The sequence below is a fragment of the Heliangelus exortis genome, chromosome 25 (genome assembly GCF_036169615.1).
Source record: "Heliangelus exortis chromosome 25, bHelExo1.hap1, whole genome shotgun sequence".
NCBI lineage: Eukaryota > Metazoa > Chordata > Aves > Apodiformes > Trochilidae > Heliangelus > Heliangelus exortis.
Window position 1 is genome coordinate 4,296,630 of NC_092446.1, and position 21,277 is coordinate 4,317,906.

At 55.0% G+C, this 21,277-nt stretch overlaps 4 protein-coding genes across 6 annotated transcripts in view; 2 read left to right on the forward strand and 2 right to left on the reverse strand.

Annotated features, from left to right (window-relative positions):
* The window catches only part of SCUBE3 (signal peptide, CUB domain and EGF like domain containing 3), a 35,469-nt gene extending 32,919 nt beyond the window's left edge, over window positions 1-2,550 (forward strand). For both annotated transcript variants that reach the window (XM_071768426.1, XM_071768425.1), the window contains exons 21-23: window positions 846-998; window positions 1,201-1,280; window positions 1,444-2,550. In XM_071768426.1, the coding sequence (XP_071624527.1) occupies window positions 846-998; window positions 1,201-1,280; window positions 1,444-1,593 (383 nt within the window). In that variant the 3' untranslated portion in view covers window positions 1,594-2,550. The remainder of the gene's footprint in view (window positions 1-845; window positions 999-1,200; window positions 1,281-1,443) is intronic.
* A 3,254-nt stretch (window positions 2,551-5,804) lies between these two features.
* MED20 (mediator complex subunit 20) lies at window positions 5,805-8,617 on the reverse strand. Its single transcript, XM_071768765.1, has 4 exons — window positions 8,512-8,617; window positions 8,270-8,424; window positions 6,985-7,238; window positions 5,805-6,443 (listed from the first exon to the last, which is right to left on the reverse strand). The coding sequence occupies exons 1-4, from the start codon at window positions 8,523-8,525 to the stop codon at window positions 6,228-6,230; spliced, it is 639 nt and encodes a 212-aa protein (XP_071624866.1). The 5' UTR covers window positions 8,526-8,617; the 3' UTR covers window positions 5,805-6,227.
* On the forward strand, window positions 8,579-11,567 carry BYSL (bystin like). The gene is made up of 7 exons (XM_071768761.1): window positions 8,579-8,898; window positions 9,397-9,568; window positions 9,669-9,807; window positions 10,150-10,283; window positions 10,426-10,586; window positions 10,684-10,786; window positions 10,990-11,567. The coding sequence occupies exons 1-7, from the start codon at window positions 8,628-8,630 to the stop codon at window positions 11,330-11,332; spliced, it is 1,323 nt and encodes a 440-aa protein (XP_071624862.1). The 5' UTR covers window positions 8,579-8,627; the 3' UTR covers window positions 11,333-11,567.
* Window positions 11,568-12,598: 1,031 nt separating this feature from the next.
* The window catches only part of CCND3 (cyclin D3), a 42,531-nt gene continuing 33,852 nt past the window's right edge, over window positions 12,599-21,277 (reverse strand). The window contains exons 3-5 of one of the 2 annotated variants that reach the window (XM_071768764.1): window positions 17,667-17,826; window positions 16,977-17,119; window positions 12,599-14,467 (exon numbers count right to left, since the gene is read on the reverse strand). In XM_071768764.1, coding sequence (XP_071624865.1) covers window positions 14,306-14,467; window positions 16,977-17,119; window positions 17,667-17,826 — 465 coding nt within the window. In that variant the 3' untranslated portion in view covers window positions 12,599-14,305. The remainder of the gene's footprint in view (window positions 14,468-16,976; window positions 17,120-17,666; window positions 17,827-21,277) is intronic. The other variant, XM_071768763.1, reaches the window with a different exon arrangement.

Consider the following 21,277-nt stretch of genomic DNA (forward strand, 5'->3'; position numbering starts at 1 on the left):
GCTCTGAGCTCACCTGGGAGCCTCCTCTTCTCCAGGCTGAACAACCCCAATCCCTCAGCCTGGCTTCCCAGGGAGCTGCTCAGCCCTCTGAGCATTTCAGCGGCTCCTCTGAACATGTTCCAGGAGCTCTGTGTCCTTCCCTCCCTGGAGTTGGGGACTCCAGAAGTGGACCCAGTACTCCAGGTGGGAGCAGAGTAGAGGGGGGAATCTGCTCCAGAGTAGAGAGCATCCACTCCAACCTCTCATCCAGCACAGGTTGCTCAAAGCCTCATCCAACCTGGCCTTGAACACCCCCAAGCAGGGGCAGCCACAGTTTCTTTCAGCCTGTTCCAGCATCTCACCACCCCTGTACTGAAGAATTTCTTGCAAAGATCCAGTCTAAACCTGTTCTCCTTCAGTTTAAACTCATTTTCCCTTGCCCTGTCACTGAACACTCTTATAAGTCCCTCTCCAGCCTTCCTGTAGGTTCCTTTCAGGTGTTGGAATTTTTGGGAACTGGGTGGAATTTTGGGAGTTTGGGAATTGAGCAGAGGGATCAGCATCACCCCAGTGTCTTCCTGGATCAGGGAGATGTGCATGGGCTAAGTGTGGCCTGGTTTCACAGCCATGTCTCAGCACTTCTTTTTTGGGGGGAGGGAGGGTAAAAAGCCCCTTTGAGGCCTTCCCAAAGCAAGGAAGGAATAACAGCATCCCTGGTACCCAACGTGAGGGCTGGGGCTCAGCCTCACCCAACGTGGCCAATCCCCCTCCCAGGTGCCTCCTCTGCCAGGAGCATTTCAGCACAGCTGGGGGCAACTCTGCTGATGGGCACCCAGCATCACCCAGCCCCTCACCCTTCCCCACAGCCTCCCCATCCTCCATCACCACCTACGAGACGTGCCAGACCTACGAGAGACCCATTGCCTTCACCGCCCGCTCCCGGAAGCTTTGGATCAACTTCAAAACCAGTGAAGCCAACAGTGCCCGGGGCTTCCAGATCCCCTACGTCACCTACGACGGTGAGCACAGGCTGGAGGGGTCACCATCCCCTGTGCCAGTGTCCCCTGCCCTGTTTGGTACCCGGGTCATCCCCCATCCCGTGTGTTTTTTGGGGAGCAGACTCAGGGATGAGGAGCAGAGGCGTGGGGACAAGTGGCAGCTCGTGTCCTGACCTTGTGGTTTTGGGGTTTGTTTTGGTTTTTTTTTGGCCGGGGGTTGCAGAGGACTATGAGCAGCTGGTGGAGGACATCGTGAGGGACGGCAGGCTCTACGCCTCTGAAAACCACCAGGAGATCCTCAAGGTGAGCGTTTCCCCCCCCAGGTCCTTGCTGCCCGGCAGGAAATGTCCTTCCCTCCCCTCGGCTGTGCCACCCCTGCCCTCCCAGCTCCGGGTCGGAGCCACCACGGGGGGGCACAGGGTGGGATGGATGGTGACCTCTCCCTCCTCTTTGGCTCCCTCCACAGGACAAGAAGCTCATCAAAGCTTTCTTCGACGTGCTGGCACATCCCCAGAACTATTTCAAGTACACAGAGAAGCACAAGGAGATGCTGCCCCGCTCCTTCATCAAACTCCTCCGCTCCAAAGTCTCCAGTTTCCTGCGGCCTTACAAATAGCCCCCCGCACCCCCCCCCGCAGCCAAGGAAAACCTCTTCTCCCTTCCTTCTCCTTTCCAATTTTCTCCTTCCTCTGCTCAGCTCCAGCAGGACCAGCACCACCTCTCACCCTCCAGATGTCCCCCCACGATTTCTCCCCGGGGACGGGGAAAGCTTTGGACTCAGCCAGCGAAGCCTCCCCTCTCCTCTGCAGCATCTTCTTCAGTTTAGGAAACCAAAGCTCTGGGCCTTTCGCTGGCATCTGTTCCCCCTTTGGGTTCCTTCATGCATGGTCTGTCCCTGTTCCCTGGTGCCCTGGGACATCGGGGGGGTCCTTGTCCTTCCGAGCCACCGAGGTGGGAGAGAGGATGGCGAGAAGGTGACGCCCAATCCCTCGCCTGCTCCTGGGCTGCTTCGCGGCGGAGAGAAAGGAATTTTTTTTGACAAAGCCTTCTTGGTGAAAAAGCCAAATGAAAGGAGAGAGATGGGCACAGCTCCACGGGGGCTGGGAGGAGAGCAGAGCCAAGCCACGGAGAACAATGTCTGGCGGCACGGGAGAGAGCAGGGAGCAAAGGAGAAGGACTTTCAGCCGGGTTCCCTTTTGGGTTTTTTTGGGTTTGTTTGTTTTTTTGTTTGTTTCTCCCCCCACCCCCCACCCCATCCCAGACACTTGTGCCAAGAAACCAGACTTCCTTACAAGCTCTGCCAAAGAGTAACTCGGAAAAGCAAGCTTTGTGAAGAGCAGGAGTAAATGTTTGTGCACTAGGATATCCTCCTTCCTACCTTTTTCATATGTATTAAGTGCAATCATTTGAGTCTTCTTTATATTATTTTAGAGGGAAGGTTTTGTTTTGTGGTTTGTTTTTTGTTTCTTTGTTTGGTTTTTTTTTTTTTTTGTTCGTTTGTTTGTTTTGGTTTTTTTTCTACTAGAAACGACAATATTTATACCTGCCTGAGAAATGAGAATGTGCGTTTGTAACAAAAAAAAAAAAAAAAAAAAAAAAAAAAGAAGGAAAAAAAAAAAGCCAACAACAACAACCACCCACCCACCCAAAGCAAACCCAGCCCTGGGCTGCAGCTCTCTGGCAGGATGGTGTTTTCAGGCCTTGCAACCTCTTCTGCTGCATTTGTCCCTGCTCAAAACTCATCTGGGGGCAGATGGTGCCTCTGCTGCTCAGCCTGTGATGGGTGAGTTTTTCCTGAGGGTTCCAGGTGTCTGGGTCCATCCCCAGAGGAGATGGAGCCGGGTGGGGGCTGGGTGCCTTGGGGTTGATTTTCCACAGTTTGAGGGTTGCAAGGGGGATGCAAAACTCTGCTGTCACCTGCTTGTCACAAAACATTTTGTTTCCCTGCAGGGGCTCAGGGACCAGCAGAGACCCAGGGGAGAGCTGGGACAGGTCCCAAGGAAGGGTCTGGGGGACACGCCAGCAGGAGAGCTCCAAAATCTCCCCCCAGGCCTGGGGGGCTTTGTCCTCCCCAGCTCTGGGGAAGCTTTGAGCTTCCATGTTCCCTTGGGTGGTTCTGTCCCTCTCTGCCTGAGAGCTCTGCAGGGAGCAGCTCCCTGGGGGATCCCCTCCTGGCACCCCCTTTTCATCTCCACTTGCCAGGTGGGTGTCACCGAGGGGTCTGACCCCCTGGCATCTGCAGACAGCTGGACAGGACCCCTGGGGACAGGTGACTGATGCCACCCCCCACCCATCTTCCTCCTCCCCAAGCATTTTGCCCTCTCCAGCTCTCAGCTCTCCCCTCCCTGCACCCCCCAAACAGGGGGGGGTCTTGCCTGAAGATTTCCTCTCTGCAGGTCCCTTCCCATCCCCACTTGACTCTCACTGTCCCCTCGGCCACATCTGGGGCAATCCTTGCTCTTAAGGAACCAATTATTTATTTATTGGTTCTATGATGATTTATTGCTCTGCACATCCTCCCCCCAGGAGGCAGCTGCTCACCCCTCTTCCCTCCTCACTCCATGGATGCTCCAGGAGCTTCTTTTGGGCTCTGGTAGGGTCCACGGGCTGGGTGAGCACTGAGGTTTGTCCCCAAGATGTTTTGGTTGGAAAAGTCTCTCCTGATGGATCCCAGCTGTGGATTTACCCCTCCTGCCTCCCCAGCTCCCGGATGGTTTGGAAGCTCCACATCTGGGGCTTGAGCTGTTTTGTCACTTGGTTGGTGTCTGGAAGCAGCTGCTTTGATGCACAAAAGCTGTTGCAGGGATTTGGAAGGGTTGCTTGGTTGGTTTTGGTTTGTTTTTTTGTTTTTTTATATTGCTGTGGGGCAGTAGTGACCATTGAAAGGGTCTTTCAGATTTGGAAGGCCGAAAACAAAGCAACAAAAACAATTCAAAAAACAATCCCCTGCTCAAAAAAACCCCCCCAAAGCAAACCAGAAAAAAACATAAAAAAACCAACCTGAGGATGAGTTAACCCTGGTGTGAGGCAGCTGCTCTGCTCTGAGGAGTTTGCTCATTCTTTGTGATTTCTCCTTGGGATCACTGTTATCCAACCCTGCTGGGAATGGGGACTCTGGGGGTGTCCTGGCTCTCACCCCACTCAGCCCCCAGGCAGCCCAAGACACCTGGGAACATCACCTCTTCACCAAACACCTCAAATTAAACCCCAAAAAAGCCCACAGGGCCACCAGAACCACCCCACTGCAGAGCTGTCCCTCTTGTCACCCCCATCCAGGACCCAGGAAAGGTCTGAAAGGCTGAAAACAGCATCCCTGCCCCAGCTGGACTGAATGTTGGGATGCAATGAACAGAAAAAAGGGTTGTTGGTTGTTGGGGGTTTTTTTTTTGGTTTTTTTTTTTGTTTTTTTTTTTGGTTTTTGGTTTTTTTTTGGTGGTTTTTGTTTTTTTCATGTTGGAATATTTATATCTGCCTTTTGCAGTGGGCCACGACTTTTACCATCGCCAGCAAAATAAAAAAATTAAAAAAAAAAAAAAAGAAGAAAAAAAAAAAAGATTACATGAGAAAGATGTAGTTCATGAAGTTATTTGCACTTGAGTAAAAGAAAAAAAAATAATTAAAAAAATGTATCTGAACTTTGTAAAAAAGAAATGTTTGCATTTTGTATTGTCTTTTTTTAATTATTAAATGGAATTTCTTGGTGTTGTGTTGATCTTTAAGAAACTGGCTCTGATGCTCATTTTAAAGGTTTCCAACAGCAGGATCCAGTGATTTTTCATTGTTCTGGTCCCTCGGATGCTCAGTCGAGCTTTTTGCAAGGGCAAAGGGGTTGGGCTGGGTGGTTTTTTTTTCTTTCCCCCAGCAGCTTAAATCCTACACCCTGCCATAAGCTCTCTGCTCCCGACACAATGTATTTATTTATATACATTAATTACATGCAAAAATTTTTATTTTTTTTTTTTCCTTAACAAGGCAGCTGGGGAGGGAGGGGAGCAGAGGGGATGGAAAACACCCAGCCCTGAGCTCCTTGGGCTGCAGCTCCCACTCTGAGCCCTCCCATTCCTCAGGATCCTGTGGGAACTCAGAGACCCCATCAAAGCCCCACAAGCTGCAGCTGGGCAGGACCCAAACCCCCCACCCCGAGCCCATCATTGGGTGCTGTGGGGGATTCAGGCACCTAAAATGCTGCTCCCCCCCCCAAAACCCACCCCTCAGGAGGCTGCTGGGAGAGTCCCAACCCTGGGGTGGGTTCAGGTGCAGAAATTTGGAACTTTGGAGCCAAAATTGGTGAAAATGAGAGAGGGGTGGAATGGTTGGGGGGTTGGGTACTGAAGCAAACCTGGAGCTGGTTGTTGGTGGTGCTGTGGGTGCTGTGGGGAGGATGAGGCCCAGCAGGAGTTTTCAGTGGTCACTCCTTGTATTTGGGAGCCAGGTCTGGCCATGATGGATTTTGGAAAGGACACCTTCCCATCCATGAGGTAAAGTGGTTTGTGTTCCATTTTGTTGTGTGAGAGGGCTCCTCCCAGGCCTGTTTGTACATTTATTGTGAGGCTTCATCAGCCTCAGCTGAGTGGTAGGAGATTTTAATACCCAGGTATTAAAATATTAAAGATTTTAATACCCAGGTATTAAAATGAAGGGAAACTCAGGACGTACCCATGAGGGGAATGCAAGAATTCTTGTGCATTTTGCCACAAGGAAATTATTTTGCTTCAAGGGGTACAAAGCTGCTGAAGCAAATCAAAGAGAAAACTCTGCTGAAGAATTATCTCCACACAAAAGAAAACTTCCATAGCTGCACAGAAACAATACAAAAAAGCACAACACTTGCTGTGGAGAAACACTCCACCTCCTCCCAAAATATAACTTTTTATTTTGATGAAAATAACAAGACACTTCTGTACGGATATCCAAAACAAAATAATAATTAAAGAAATAATCTCCCATGTAGCTGCCTGTAGGCAAGGAAACTCTGCCCTCAAGTGTATTTTGGTGGGATTTCTCCTTTTCCTTCCTCCTGATGAACACCAACCCCCTGCACCAAGTGCTGGACCCATTGGAACCAACCACACTCAAACCCACACAGGAAGCCAAGGAGAAATACCCACGGAGGAAAACCTCCACTTGGAAAAAGGGAAAAGAGAAGTGAAAAAAACCAAACAACCCACCCTGGGCTGCCTCCAGTGCTGCTTTTTGGAGGGGGTTTCCCGGGGCAGGCAGAGGATGCAGCTGCTCTGAGCTGGGCTCCCCTCACCTGATCCCTGCGACCGGCACCGCCTGCTGCTTGCGGATCTTGTTGAAGAGCTCCATGTACTGCCCCATGGTGTCAGAGGGGCTGTAGATGCTGTCGTGCTTGGTGCCAAAGACAGAGGGAACCCCGGGAGTGTGGTTCCCCATGAAGCTCTGCATGAACTCCAGCAGCAGGTTCCAGCAGTCGTTGGCTATCACGCAGGGGCAGTATTCCACCTGCCAAGAGAAACCACAGCTCATGGCAGGAGGCAAAGTGCTGCCCTCTCTCTGCCTCACTGGAGAATGCTCTTCATAAAAAAAAAAATCTGGGAATATTTAGTGTCTGACTATGGACAAGTAACGAGGATGGATTTTTTTATTAGGGCACAGAGTGATGGGACAAGGGGAAATGGCTTTGAACTGGAAGAGGGTTGGACATTAGGAAGAAATTCTTTGGGGTGAGGGTGCTGAGCCCAAGGTTGCCCCCAGAAGCTGTGGCTGCCCCATCCCTGGCAGTGTTGGAGGTTGGATGGGGCTTGGAGCAGCCTGGGCTGGTGGGAGGTGTCCCTGCCCATGGCATGGGATGGGAATTTCAAGCATCTAATTCTCAGTTATCTCCAAGACAGCTGGGCACCAATACACCAAGATGTTTGGGGTCTGACATATTCCACTTCGCCCTTTTCAGTCCTGAAAGGGATGGGGGATTTCTCATCTAGCCTCCAACATGGAATTTCCCTCTTTGCACTTGTATTTTACACCTCTCAAAGATGATTCTTACCTCCACAGATATCCCCCGGGCACTGGGCCCCATTGTGACCGTGCCCACCTTCACCAAGAAGTCACAGTACTGGTAGCGGGTGCCCCGGCTCTCTATCTTGTTGGCCTTGGCATTTTGGAAGAAGCCTTTCAGCTTCACCATGAGGATATCAAAGTTAGCATCAGCTATCAGGCAGGGGCCGTTTTCAAAGAGAGCGAAGCAGCTCAGGGGATACTCAGAATTGTGCATCACATACATCAGCTTCCCTGTCTGCCCTGGAATAAGAACAGAGGGTTTGGGGGCTGTCAAACCAACAGTCCTGCACTTCTTATGGATTTTAGAACATCTGTTTAGCTTTTTTTTTTTCCTTTGTCCTTGTTTTAATTCCAGGCTCCTTGTACCACTCATACGTGCTGCTCAGGGAACAGAGTCTATTTCCTTCTGAAGAGTGGAAAAAAAAAAAAAGTCTTCTGCAGCCCCAGGATAAGACCCCAGAATGACTCAGGGAGCAGAGAGTGAGCAGGACACGAGATCCTCAGCAGACTGATGGAGAGGGTCAGCAAAAAGCATCCACCTCCCTTCTCACTTATCCCTGTAGCTCAAAAGAGCCTTTCCATGGATGTGGCAAGTTCCAGCTGCAGAAAAAGTAGCAAAGAGCTGCTCTTGTAGCTCCAGATGGATCTTCCCAGACACAGCAAGGGTGCAAGGTCTCAGTGCTGAGCTCTGCAGCTGCAGAGTCCCCGTGGTTGTGATCACAGCTTTTAAATGAGGTGGAAAAAGTGTCCGGGAGGGATAAAGGGGCAGGAACAGCCCCTCAGGAAAGCAGCCACACCATACCTTGAAGCCACCATTTCAGGCTGTACTGTGTCAAGAGGGAACTTGGGGTCCTCCCACAGCAACTGGGGGGTACCTCACAACTCAGCCTTCTGAAAGCTGCTCCCCACCACCCCGGGAAACTATGAAATTCAACAGAAAAATAATACACTGGCAGCAAAGGATATGGCTGTGAAGGGAACCCTCCAGGCAGGGACACCCCAAGGCAAATGGGAACCCCCAAAGCAGGGTGTCTGTCCCCAACCCCCCCGGGACCACAGCCCGGGAATGCTGATTCTCCCGGAGGAGAGCAGGGGGCAGCAGGACGGGCAGCAGAGCGATAAATGAGAGAAAAAAAGAGAAAAAGCCTCGGGTCGGTGTCCTCACCCCCCCCACTCCCCCTGGATCCAGGGGACACAGAGCTGGGAGCCGCAGCGGGAGAAAGGATGGATCTGGGGAAGCAAACCCCGGGCCGGGCCCCTCCAGCGCTGACCTTGGCTGCCGATGGTGGATGCGGCGGTGTGATAGGTCTCGCAATCCACGCAGAAGGTTCCCTGCTTCTCTGCCCCCAGCACCTCCAGCTTCCGAGTCAGCAGCTCCACCGTCTGCTGCACGCTCTTCCCCTCCGCCACCGGCACCTGGGACACGCTGCAACCGGGACAGGGGCTCAGGGTCCCGCCGGGGTTGCTCGTCCATCCCTTCCCCCGGCGGGACCCCCATCCCCACCGCCCCTACCAGGTCACCCCCATCCCGCACCGCTCGGAACCGCCGTCGGAAGAGGCGGGGACGGGGGCTGCGGCGGAAGAGGCGGGGGCCGAGCTGCTCCTCCCCCCCTCCCGCCCCACGCCGCCATGCCCAAGGTCCGACGGGCCAGGGGGTCCGGGCCTGGTCCCGGTCCCACGGTGCCTCTGGCCGAGCAGATCCTACAGGAAGCGGCTCCGCGCCCCACGGCGAGGGGGAAGCGCCGGGGCGGCCCGGCCGAGGAGGAGGATGGCGGGGAGGAGGGATACGTGGACGCGCGGCTCTCCCGGCGCATCCTGGAGCAGGCGAGGCGGCAGCAGGAGGAGCTGGAGGCTGAGCACGGCCCCGCCAGACCCCCCAAGCTGCGCAGCACGACGCTGGGTGAGCCCCCGGTCACCTCCAACCCACCCCCGGTCCTCCCCCAGCTCCCCCCAGTCCTCTTGGCCCACCCCGTGTTTCCCCCATTCCCAATCCTACCCCGCACCTGGTTCTCCCCAACCCAACCCCTGGTCCCCCCGAACTCATCTCCCGTCCTTCTAACCCACTCCTGTTTCTCCTCAACCCATTCCCAGTCCTCCTAACCCACATCTGGTTTTCCCCAACCCATTCCCAATCCTCCTACCCCACATCTGGTTCTCTCCAGCCCAACCCCTGCTCCCCCCGAACTCATCTCCCATCCTCCTAACCCACTCCTGTTTCTCCTAAACCCATTCCCAGTCCTCCTACCCAACCTCTGGTCCCCCCCAATTCATGTCCAGTCCTTCACCCCACACCTGGTTCTCCCCAACCCACTTCTGGCCCTCCCAACCCACCCCTGGTCCCCCCCCAGCCCACTCTCAGCCAAACCCCCAGGCTCAGGTAGGGCTCAAACCCCCCCAGGCCGAGCAGTGCGAGGCTCAGAGGATGAAGATGAGGATGATGAGGAGTGGCCCTCGCTGGAGAAGGCGGCAGCGGTGTCAGAACGGAGCAGGGAGTACGGGGGGGAGGTGGAGGTGGACCCCGAGGATGAGAAGGCCATTGAGATGTTCATGAACAAGAACCCACCACTGAGGTGAGGACATGGCAGGAGAAGGGACCGGGATGGGGAGGGGGCAGGGGTCAACACGTCCCAAAACAGCCCCTGACCTGCACCCCTCCTGGCTCATCCCCAGGTGCACGCTGGCGGACGTCATCATGGAGAAGATCACGGAGAAGCAGACGGAGGTGGAGACGGCGCTGTCAGAAGTCTCAGGATGCCCCATGCCCCAGCTGGATCCCCGTGTCCTGGAGGTCTACAAGGGTGTCAGAGAGGTATGGCCAAAGCTGCTGTGTCCTGAGGTCCAGCAAAGGGCACTGAGCCCCCCAACCTCTGCCCCTGCTCTGCCTCGGAGAGACCATCCCCATCCCCTCTGCTCTGGCCATTTCTGGGTTACCTGCACTTTGGGTCATCTCAGTCATTGAAGGGTCCAGAGAGTTTTTGGTGAGCATCTCCTGAGCTCCATGCTCTGCGTGATCCTGGGACTATCCTTTCATTGGACTTGGGATCATCCTTTTTACCAGAGATGCTGAGAGAGGTGACAGCTTGCACAGGTCCCACGGCCCTGCTGTTGGTGCCCCTATGTCACAGCCCAGTCTGTATCTGTGTCTTTTAAGGTGCTGTCCAAATACAGGAGTGGAAAACTCCCCAAGGCATTTAAAATCATTCCTGCATTGTCCAACTGGGAGCAGATCCTCTACATCACAGAGCCAGAGGCATGGACAGCAGCTGCCATGTACCAAGCCACCAGGTAAGGTCATCTCTGGGAGTTGCTGATGTGGGATTTTTTTGTTTAGCTTTTTTTTTTTCCATAAGTGGAACCAACATACAAAATGCCAGCCTGTCCTTGGCTTGGCCTCCTTTCTTCAAACGCTGTGCTTTGCTTTTCCCAGGATATTTTCATCCAACCTGAAAGAGAGGATGGCTCAGAGGTTCTACAACCTGGTGCTGCTGCCACGGATCAGGGACGACATCGCCGAGTACAAGCGCCTCAATTTCCACCTCTACATGGCTTTGAAAAAGGCTCTCTTCAAGCCAGCAGCCTGGTTCAAAGGTAGGGACTCCCTTTGGAGCTTTTCTGAGGGCTGATCTTGCTCTGCTCTGGCAGCCTGAGGGTGTTCAGGGAGATGTTTATTCCTCCCCCTCCGCAGGGATCCTCATCCCCCTCTGTGAGTCAGGGACCTGCACGCTGCGGGAAGCCATCATCATCGGCAGCATCCTCACCAAGTGCTCCATCCCTGTCCTCCACTCCAGGTGAGGCACTGGGCTGGGCAGTGGTTCTCCCTTAGGGTGCAACACCTCGGATCTGTCCCTCAGCCTCAATGGCATCTCAGAGGCTGGGGGGGTTGTGGGAGGGTCCCCTCCGAGGTTGGGATTCAAGGCTCAGCGCTGGGTTTGACCCCTCTGTGCCTGCTGCTCCGTGGCTCAATCCCTGGCTGCTCCCTCTGTGCCCCCAGTGCAGCCATGCTGAAGATTGCTGAGATGCAGTACAGTGGTGCCAACAGCATCTTCCTGCGGCTCCTCATCGACAAGAAGTATGCTCTGCCCTTCCGTGTGGTCGACGCCCTCGTCTTCCACTTCCTGGCCTTCCGCAGGGACCAGCGGGTCCTGCCCGTCCTGTGGCACCAGAGCTTCCTGGCCTTTGCCCAACGCTACAAGGAGGATCTCTCCTCGGAACAGAAGGAGGCTCTGCTGGAGCTGCTCAAGTTCCACAGCCACCCGCAGATCTCTCCGGAGATCCGCAGGGAACTGTTCAACTCCAAGACGCGGGATGTGGAGGGGCAGCAGCCCATGGAGTGAGCAGGGAGAGGCAGGGAAAGCTGCAGCCTGCCCAGCTCCCAGGACACTGCTGGAGAAAAGTTGGGAGCCCTGTGTGGGAAGCGTCTGTGCCAGGTTCCTGCCGTGCCCGCAGAGCTGGACACTGATCACTGTGCTGCTTGTCACAGGGCAGGGCAGTCCCTGTCCCACCCGCTGCCACCAGCACCCCCTGAAAATAAAACCCGAGCCATTCAGGGCTGGTTCTGCCCCGCAGCCACATCACGTCCCTGCCTCTTCCCTTCCTTTCTCCTGTCCCCAGCAGGTGGCAGAGCAAAGCCACCTTCCCCGGGCTGCTTCGAGTCTGTGCTGCTGGTGCTGTCCCCAAATTGCAAAGGGACCTCTCTGCAGCCCTTTCCCCATCCCTGTGCCTCACTGGGCCCCCCCCCAGGCTGTTGCCAAGCCCAAAACTTCTTGTTGGGGGAAAGAAACCCAACCTGATGGTGCCTGAGGGTTCCCTGGGCTGCAGAGCTGCTGCAGGACCTGAGCTGGGCCAGCATGGGGAGCTTGTGTTGAGGGTAGCACATCCCTGCTGGGTGCCTGGCACCAACTCCATCACCCCTCCTTTTCCTCAGGGATTTCCCCCAAACACTCCACTCTGAGGGTGGTGAAGCCACGAGGCCCTCATCCTCCCCTGGCCCCTGAGGACACATCCCTGCCCCATTCACAGCAACCTGCACTCACACCCTACTTCTGCTGGAAAACCCACCAGGGGTTTTTCCTCCTGTGTTCCCACCCTGGGGAGCTGCTGCAGAAGTGTTTGGGTTGGCCAAATCCAACACAAATTCCCACTGGTGCATCCCATGGAAAAAAAAAACAAAACCACAGGTCCTGGGGCTGAGGGCACCCACCTCCTGGCTTTGTTTCTCTTGAGTGTTGGTGACAGCAGTGGAAACCACATGAAGAGGAGCAGCACACCAAGCCTGGGCTGGTTACACCTCACTGAGCCTTCTCCTTGGCTCCTCTGCAGCCAGGCACCCACCCTCACCCCTCACCCCCCTCCCTGAGCTGTCCTGGGGTCTCAGGGAGTCCAACACATCCCTCAGCAGCTGCAGCATCTCCACTGCAGGGCTGGGGGCATCCTGCCCACTCCTCGTTTCATCCTGCTCTTGCAGCCCTGGAAAATGCAGTGCTGGAGCCTCCAGGAGCTGCCCCAGGGAATCCCCCAACTCCTGGGGTTCCCCCCCAAGTGATTTGGGGCAGAAGCAGGAGCTCTGTAAGGGAAGGATTGCAAAGGGAAACCCTCAAGGCTTTCATACTTGTTTAAAATACTTTATTGAACATCACACGGTTCTCTGATTCTCCCAGCACTGGGACTCTTGTTCGTGAACACCAAACCAGTTTACTCTTAAATTAAAACTCATTTATATATAAAAATTTTTGTTTCTTTTTGTAGGGGAAGGCTCTGTCTGTGCCCCCCATCCCCCTGCTAGCAGGAGTCGGTGGCAAGCAGCTCTTCTTGGCAAATCAAAGCAGAGGAACAATCACCCCATCTTTTTTCCACCTGATAAGACTTTTGTTTCTAGTGGCATCCAAAATGGAAGACTTTTACCTCTTTTTCCACATCCCCCACAGGAGGACAACAGCCACAGATCCACGTGTCTGGAGGTCACCAAGCAGCAAGTCTGCCTCCCATCCCTGCAGAGTCTCTCTGGCTACTCCTCATTAATACAATTCTACTATTTAATGGTTTTTCTCTTAGAAAAGCAGCATTCTTTTTTTCTTTTTTTTTTTTTTCTCTTCGTTTTAAACACTTTTTATAAAAACTAACAGACAGGTTCAACAACAACAATACAAAAATGCAATTGCTTTTCAAGTGTGCAGCACATTTCCCACCCTGTAAGGACACAACGAGGACCCACATGGAGCTGGATGCAACACAGCCCCCTCCTGAACATGATCCCAGATCCCTGCCTCGGAGGAGTGAAGATGCATTTCAGACTATAGCAGCACATTCAAATGTATTTCTTATAACCTAGTCTGATGCCTAAGCTACCTATAAAAAAAAAAAAAAACAAAAAAAAAACAACCAACAAACCATTGCCCAGGGAGCCAGGGAAGGGGACAAAGGGTGAAGGCACTTTTGGAAGGAGAGGAGACCAGCACCAAGGAACTGCAAAATCTTCCTCCCTCCCCATTTCCCAGCAGTTAACAATAAATTAAGCAGCCTCAGTGGGGCAGCAGAAAGCCAAGGGGGGCAAGGGGGGGATTTGTTGGGGTTTGCACTGGGGGGAAACCTTCCCCTTGCTGTGCCCTCATCTCACCCAGGAGGCTTCCCCCCCCCAAGGTGAGGATTCTTCTTCTGCTGTCCATGCAGATGGGGAGCACATCCCACCTCCCCTAGAAAGCCCCAAACCCCCCAAACCCCAAATCTAACAGCAACAAGGAACAAGCCACACGTTTCCCCTCCCAGCAGAAGCAGCCCCGGAGCGATCTGGCACCAAGCAATGGGAGCAGAGGGGCAACAAGCACCTGCCCCCTCCTCCCAGACACTCAGCTCTCTCTCCTGAGCCCCACAGCACCTCAGCCCGGGGAGGGAGGTTGAAGGCTTGGAAGGATTTTGGTCGCACAGGCTCAATATCCATGATTGATGGCCCACGCAGGGCTGGAGCTCATCACAGCAACTCCCCCCACCCGAAGGAGGTGGTAGCCAGGCAGGCTACGAGGAACACAAACTTGAGAAATATTTTACAGCTTCATTTTGGGTCCTGCTCCCCCTCTCCCCAGCAATCCTTGTGCCCTGCCACCAGGAAAAGAGTCACCTCACCCCAGCCGCCTGCAGCGGCCGCCGCCAGCCCGGCTGCCCGCAGACGAGCCCGGATCCTGCTCCAGGGAACAAATCCTCAGCAGGTGATGGATGGAGGGGGCAGCCGGCTGGGTAGGTGGGATGCAGCGACCTGTAGGGTGTCCAGGGCGAGGTCCTGTGGTGCTGGGTGTCTCTGGGGAAGGGGCGGTGGGTCACAGGTTGATGTCTGTGACGTCTGTCGGGGTGCCCGTGGGCTGGCTGGCTGCGTACGCGGCGGTCTTGGCAGTGCTGTATTCCTGTTGGGTTTGGGATGCCTGCTTCAGCCCCTCAGCTAAGGCTGCTTCAATCTGCTCCTGACAGGCTTTCAGACAGTCCTGTGGGAGAGGCAGAGAGACAAGAGGCTTCAGTTCTCTGCCACTGAGAGGTGGGAGCCTTATAAATAGATTTGAGCAGCTGCCGGGCTACGTCTCTGGCCCCGGGAGCATCTAAACCCAAGACAAAGAAGCCTTTCTCCAACAAGAGGCACCCCCAGCTTGGCTGTGCTTTGGCTTCCCACCCCTACAGAAGTCCCACGCTCTGGTTGTCTTCTCCCCACTTGACCACGTTCTTCAGGAATTGACATTGTGTCCCTCAGAGGGATGTGGCTTGTGATTTCAGCATCCCCGCACTCAGCTGCCACTGATGAGTGAGAGGGAGGAGCAGAGCAGCCCCCTGCAGGCTGGTACCAAACTTTACAACCAAATCTTCCCAGATCCATGAGCCCCACCTGCCTCCCACAGGTCCTACACCCTGGCTCACCCCAGAGCTCCCTGCACCCCCCCAGAGCTCTGCCTCCCCCTGTCCCTGCCCGTGTAGGAGCCCAGCCCAGGTGAATCCCTGGAGGGTGATGCTCACCCCATCACTTTGGGGATCTCCAAGGCAGCTGGACATGACCCCCCCAGCCCCAGCAGCCTCTCCAGCCCCGTGTTCCCTCCAAAACTCCCCAATGGGGTATCAGAATGATGCTGTGGCCACACAAGGCTGGTACCCTCCTGCTCTCACACCCTGGGGACACAGGGGACCCACAGCTGGGGACACACCAGTCCCACCAGAAGAAGGCACAAGAATCATTCATAACAAAAGCAAACCCTTTGCTGTTTTCTCCCTGCACGAGCTGCCCTCAGAGGAGGGAACTTTGACACCAGAGCACCACGGGGGACATCGTGTCCCGGCTGCCACTGAGGACAAGAGGTGACATTTCACACCTTGGGGATGGAGCCGAGCTGGACTCTGTGCTGGCTGGATATTGTCACACCCCGAAATCTCTTACCAGGAATCCACCACTGGTTCTTAGAAACTGACAGAGGATGTGGGGAGCGAAAATAGCAACGCCCACCTCCCCTTCCCCACCCGCTTCCCGTCAGCACAGCCCCAACCCACAGCCCCAGGGCTCACTGCCTGCAGGGCCTCATCCTGTGGCCACTTTGGCAGGAATGCTAAAAGCCAGCTTGGCCACAGCCAGCCAGGCTCCTTCCCTGGCTGGCAAAGCCTCAGGGGCTACCTGGGAGGCAGCCCAGCTTGCCCCAGCCTGTGTGCCCCCAGCTCTGCAGGGCAGGGGTGTCCCCGGTGGGGTCGGTGCTGCTGAGTCAGGGATGAGGTCCTGAGCAGCTCCAAACCTCTCCCAAAGTGGTGCCACAGCCAGGAACAAGCCAGCCTTGGCACAATGGCACAATGGCACAGCACCATTGTCCCCCTGTGTCCCCACAACCCCAGCACTGCCTGGCTGAGCTGGGGGAAGGGGAGCAGAGCCAAAGGGGAAACTGAGTCACAGCCCAGGGCCACTGGGAGCCCAGGTTCAGGGAGAAGCATCAGCACCACAAAGAGGGGAGGCTGAGGCTGGGTGCTTCCCCCAGGAGCCCTGCAGGGCTGTGGACATCTGCCCAAGGGCTTCCTCCTGCTAGAGAGGGCAGCTGGGCTGAGAGCAGGAGGTGATGTCCCCTCTGGGCTGAGCAGGGAGGGGAAGCTGGGATGTGCTGGGCTCTATTTGGGCTCCCCTCCCTCTGGGGTGCCCTCCCTGCTTCCCACCTGTTCCCTCCAACCCAGAGCAGGTTTCAGGCTCTGCCCCATTCACTGCAGCAGCTTGAGAGCAGCTGGCTGCACTGAGTCACTCTTCAAAAGGGCTCCAGCTTACAAAAAACAAAAAACCCCACCAAAAACAAAACTTAAAGCTGCACAAATAGATCAGGACACCCTCCTGCCCTGTCCCTCATCTCCCAGCTCCCTGTGCTGCTGTCAGGGGACTGTAACCAACCCCACAGCATCAGCTCTGGGGCAGAGGAAAAGATGAAAAGGGGCCCCTGGCAGGAGAAAGGCTCCTGATTGCCTCCCTGCAGCAGCAGTGACCTGGAAAAGGGGAGCCTGAGAGGGTCCCCCTTTCCCATTCAAAGGGCAGTGGTGGGGGAAGGCACCCCCCCCATCACCCCCCTGTCCCCAGCAAAGCCACGGTGCCAACGTCCCCAGAGGCTTTGTGTCCCCAACCCCCTTTCCCTCCCACCTGCAACCAGACACCAGTGGAGGTGAGCAGATGCTCAGCCTGGCTTCTCCCTCTGCCCCTTCCCACCTCGTCAACCCGATCCCAGCACCACCTGCCCACACAGGGATCAGACTTTCCCCTTTGTGCTGCTTTTCAAAGGCTCCCAAGCTCACCCTGCTCGGAGCCAACTGCAGCCACCAAGGGTGCTGCCTTTAGAGAGATGCTCCCTGATCTCAAGGTGCTCCTCAAACCAAGGTTGGCATCACTATAAGCAGCCAAATTTCCTCTTTCTCTGAGCAGACTGAGGAAGGGTTTCCCCCAGATCCAGCAGCAAAACCTCTTGGTTCTTTCCCCCCCACCCAAATACTCACCACCTCTGTGCCCGTGATGCTGGCCAGCAGCTCCGTGATGGCCTCCCCAGTGAAACTGTTCACAGAGATGGTCAGGCCATGGATTGCTGCTCCAATACTGCCCGTGGCAATCATGGAGGGGGGGTACAAGGCAAAAGTGTAGTCTGGAGACAGGACAAGGACACAAGGGACAAAAAAGAAGCAGTTAGCGAGGACGCGCAGGGGATGTTCCTGGGGCTGCAGCTTCCCTGGAAAATTCCAGAGGGTCTGGCAGAGGGGGCTCAGCAGCTTGGCAAGGAGAAATGGGGCTGAAGCAACAGGAAAGAGGCTGAGATGAAAGCAGCAGCTTCCTGAGGCTGTTTCTCAGGGCTTGTCTCACCAAGAGATGTCCTGGAGATGACTCTGCTCTAGTGAGTTAGAGGCTGATAAAAGCTGCTTCCCACCCTTCCTTTACCCCCAGCACCCACCCTGCAGTGGCTGCTGCCATGGCAGCTTTTCTTCCTCCTAAAACGTTTCAGGAACTCCCTAGGAGCCTCCAGGACCATTATCCTGCTTTCTCAGAGACACAGAATGTAGCAAAATACTCCAATTGGAATGAAGGCTGGCATTCAGCTCCCCAGAGAGCTGGCTGGGGACCAGCCCCAGGTTACCCAGAGCCTGACTCAAGCCCAGCCCACCCTTCCCAGCACCCTGGGGGGAACAGGCACCCACCTGTGGCACACAGGGCAATAAAAGTCTGTGCATGCTTCTTCACCAGCTCCATCTTGTCCTGAGGCAGTGGGAGGTGATGGAGGATGTGAGCCAAGAAATCGTTTGCTATCACTGAGACCAGGTCCCACTTTAGCTTCTCCAGGACTAGAACCTCCCAATCCTGCAGAGTCAGACAGACAGTGGGTTATTCAGCTGGGTTTGGCCAGACACTCACCAGATTCAGGGGCAGATAAAGGCAGTGCCTGGGGAAGGGACAGAAGAACAGCACAATCCATGAGACAGAGAAGAAAAGAGGGAATGTCCCAGCTCTGTGACTATGGCACAAATCCAGCCTTGAGCTGTTGCGAAGCTGGGAGGAAAGAGGAGAAGAGGAAGGGATAAATCTGGTTTCTTCTTCCCAAGGTGCAGTGGGATTAACCTTCAACACTCCTCTGCTTTGTAAGGTTCCTGCTACAGCCCCCAGAGGAACCACCAGAGCAGTGGGCACACTGTTCCCATGTTGCTTCTCCACTCCCAGAAGGACAGGGCCACATCCAGACATCCCAACTCCTCTACAACACCTCCAGTCCCTACAAAGCTCAGAGGTTGAGGTCATCAGCCCCACAAGCCCAGGGCATGGCAGCCCCACCAAGGAGGTCTCAGGTTGGCCAGGAGCATTTTGGCAGAACCTCACACACTCATCACACCTTCTGTGCCCAGAAAGCCTCCAGTGGTGCTCAGCAGAGCATCCCCAGCAGCTCCTCAGGGGGAAGAGGCACTAAATAGCCACCCTAACACCCACTGACACAGGAGTAACAGTGCACTGGTGCTTCCCAGGTGCTTCCCAGTGTCCCTGTCCCATGGTGTGGTGCCCTCTCCAACCACTCAATGGAGATTTCTGGAGCATCTTCCCCTGTGCAGGCTGCAGGCTGGGGAACAGATGGTGGGAGAGCCAGGTGCCCCCTGTGGATTTCAGCTGAAACCCAGACTGCTCCTCTCATCTGTTCAGCCTCTCACAAGCTCTTCCAGCTCTGGGCATTGGTGCAAAGCAGCCACAGGCTTGGCAGAGCCATCACCCAGTAAAGTCCCAGTCTGACCAGGTGGGACCACCGTGGTACCCAAAGCACCCACCCAGCAAAGTGTAAGAGAATCAGAGCCCTGGCACAGGATTTGGGAGCCCTGCTCTCAATTCCCCACTCTGCCATCAATGCCAAGGGCTCTGGGACTCAGCTGGAGTGGCAGCTGAATCAGAGAGGCCACACATGGACTGGTCTCACTGGGATGGGAAGCTTGGTGGGATGTCTGGGTACAACCATGACACTGAGAGCAGTGTCAGGAAAGGCAAGAGCAGCATTTTCCCAGGATCATTTCCCTTCCCATCCCAGCAGCCCATCCCCAGCTGCCTCAGCCTCCTCTGCTGGTCCCAATTCCCCCACATCCTGAGCCCCAGTGAAGTTCTCCACCTCCCAGTTTGTCTCATTCATCAGCAGCAAACCTGGTTTGGGCAGCAGGGTCCAGGTATTGCCAGAAAGGCCACCAAAGATGTCCCCATGTCCCTCCCACAGCAGAAAGTGACAGTGGCTGGGAAAGGAAAAGAACCTGTGGGGGCTGAAACTCCAGATTGGGAGGGACAGACCTGAACTGGGATTTGTATCAGGTATCTCCAGTTCTACCCAGCAGAATATCTATTCTTTCTCCAGGCAGTTTAGGATTACAAGGTCAATGCTGCCCACAGGCTTGCCAAGGGGCTGCCTGAACAGATGGATTTGAAGAAGTGAGATTTTTTTTTTTTTTTTTTGTCCTTAAAACCCTCTCTTTCCCCTTACACGATACCAGCTTTGAGTTGCTTAAATGAGCAGCATTGCTCAACCTGCTCCAAAGCCCCCATGAACCCAAATGCACCATTTCCCAAGCAGAAAGCCAAGCTTGGCCAGTGCAGGCCCTCTGGCCTCCCCTAGGGATGGCCAGCCCATCAGTCTTCTTACATTTTACACCAAAATCTCAGGAGAAAAGCAATAAGAAACCTGGCAGTGAGCTCCAGCTTTTGCAGACCCATGGAGAAGGTGAAAAGGAGGACCTGGAGATGGCTGCTCACAAAACAAACCCAAAAGGGATCCCTGCACCTGAGAGGGAAGCTCCTGAGCACAGAGGGGACAGGACAGCAGCTTAGCATCCCCTGGGCTCCTGGTCTTTCATCCCAGAGCTGCAAGGCATCTCCTGGAAGTCACCAGAGTCACCACATCACATCCACACTGCTGTGGCAGGGAGCCTGTCCCTCCTGAGACACCTTTGTGTCCTAAATAGAGTCAAGGTGCAAACCAGCCCTCACCTGGGGCAAGCTGGCTGCAGGGCTGAGCAGGGACAAGCCCCTTTCTGCTCCCAGTGCACAGAAGCAGCTCTTTTCCTGCATGCACCCAGGTTCATCATCATCCTCTTAAAAACCTCCTTGTTACAGAGGGGCTGATCCCAAGCCCCAGCTGCCAACTGAAGTCGAGAGGCGCCAAGGGCTGTCACCAGCTCAGAGGATTTAGCTCAGGGAAACCTCTCTCCTGCCAAACCCCCTGCTCCTTGCTTCTCTCCTGCTCACCCCCCCCGCCCCCCTCCTCAGGGACTTCCTGCTCTCGGGGCAGCATGTCAGAATCTCTGAATCATTTTATCTGGGGAAGAGGCAGAACAAAAGGTTGCAAGAGATAGGGGAGCAGGTTTGCACCACTCGGTGTAGCAAACATCCTTTTCCTGGCATTTTGTTTTGCACCTCCTTGAGTCTGGCTCTGCCTGGCTAATGAAGGAGGAAGAGGGTGGAAAATATTCCTTTGTTTCTCCAGCTTGTGGAGCCCACCCTCCCCCTGGCTGCCAGAGATGCCCCCCGAGCATCCCAATGTCCCCAGGTCCCCCCCTTCTGCAGGATCCCCTGGAGTGGAGCTCCCCACACTTGGAGAGCAGCTAAAGGGGTGGAAATTGCAAAGCAGCTGAGCTTCCCCTCTGCAAGCTGCCTCCCCTGATTGCTCCTGGCTGCATCTCACAGAGAAAGAAAATGAAAAAGAAGGAAGGAAAGCAGCAACTCTTTCCCATTGCCTCCCCTGCTCTGCAAAGTCATCTCCTGTCACAGTGAAAGAACCTCAAGCCCCTGGTTGCTGCCTCTGTGTCACTAGGACAGACCCAAGGCACGAGCAGCAACTCTTTTACTCCATTTACAGCTCTGCAAACTCAGCCTGGGATGTGACAGCCACAGGGGCTCCTCTCTGCTTCACACAGGGACAGTCACCCCATGCACCAAGCTCTCCCACACCCCAACTACCAGGACTCCGTGCAGATCTCTCTGCCAGGGCTGCCCCCAGCTCCTTCTGCAGCAGCCCCAGCCCCAGCAGAAAAGGAAATTACACTTGATTTTGCCATTTTACATTATCACCCCGTGAAGCAGGAGCAGGCTGCACCCTGTGGTGCTGTTGAGCTGACTCAAAAGGAGGGTGGGAAGAGGAGCTGATGTTGCTGCTGGCCACCCCCCTGCCCAGCACCTGGGACACAGCTACAGAAATGAGCAGTCTGTACAGAAAGTCTGTTTGCAAATAGGAAATCTGAGGGCAAACGTTTGCTTCCATCCCCTGACCAGAGCTCGAGTCTGGGTGCCAAGG

What these genes read in the sequence shown, in the direction of transcription:
- MED20 (XM_071768765.1), bottom strand. An exon ending in ATCCACCATCGGCAGCCAAG is followed by an intron (nt 7,239 to 8,269) that starts GTCAGCGCTGGA and finishes TTCTTATTCCAG; the next exon opens with GGCAGACAGGGAAGCTGATG. An exon ending in CCCGGGGGATATCTGTGGAG is followed by an intron (nt 6,444 to 6,984) that starts GTAAGAATCATC and finishes TTCTCTTGGCAG; the next exon opens with GTGGAATACTGCCCCTGCGT.
- BYSL (XM_071768761.1), top strand. Translation starts at nt 8,628, where the DNA reads ATGCCCAAGGTCCGACGGGCCAGGGGGTCCGGGCCTGGTCCCGGTCCC. An exon ending in GCTGCGCAGCACGACGCTGG is followed by an intron (nt 8,899 to 9,396) that starts GTGAGCCCCCGG and finishes AAACCCCCCCAG; the next exon opens with GCCGAGCAGTGCGAGGCTCA. An exon ending in TCTACAAGGGTGTCAGAGAG is followed by an intron (nt 9,808 to 10,149) that starts GTATGGCCAAAG and finishes GTGTCTTTTAAG; the next exon opens with GTGCTGTCCAAATACAGGAG.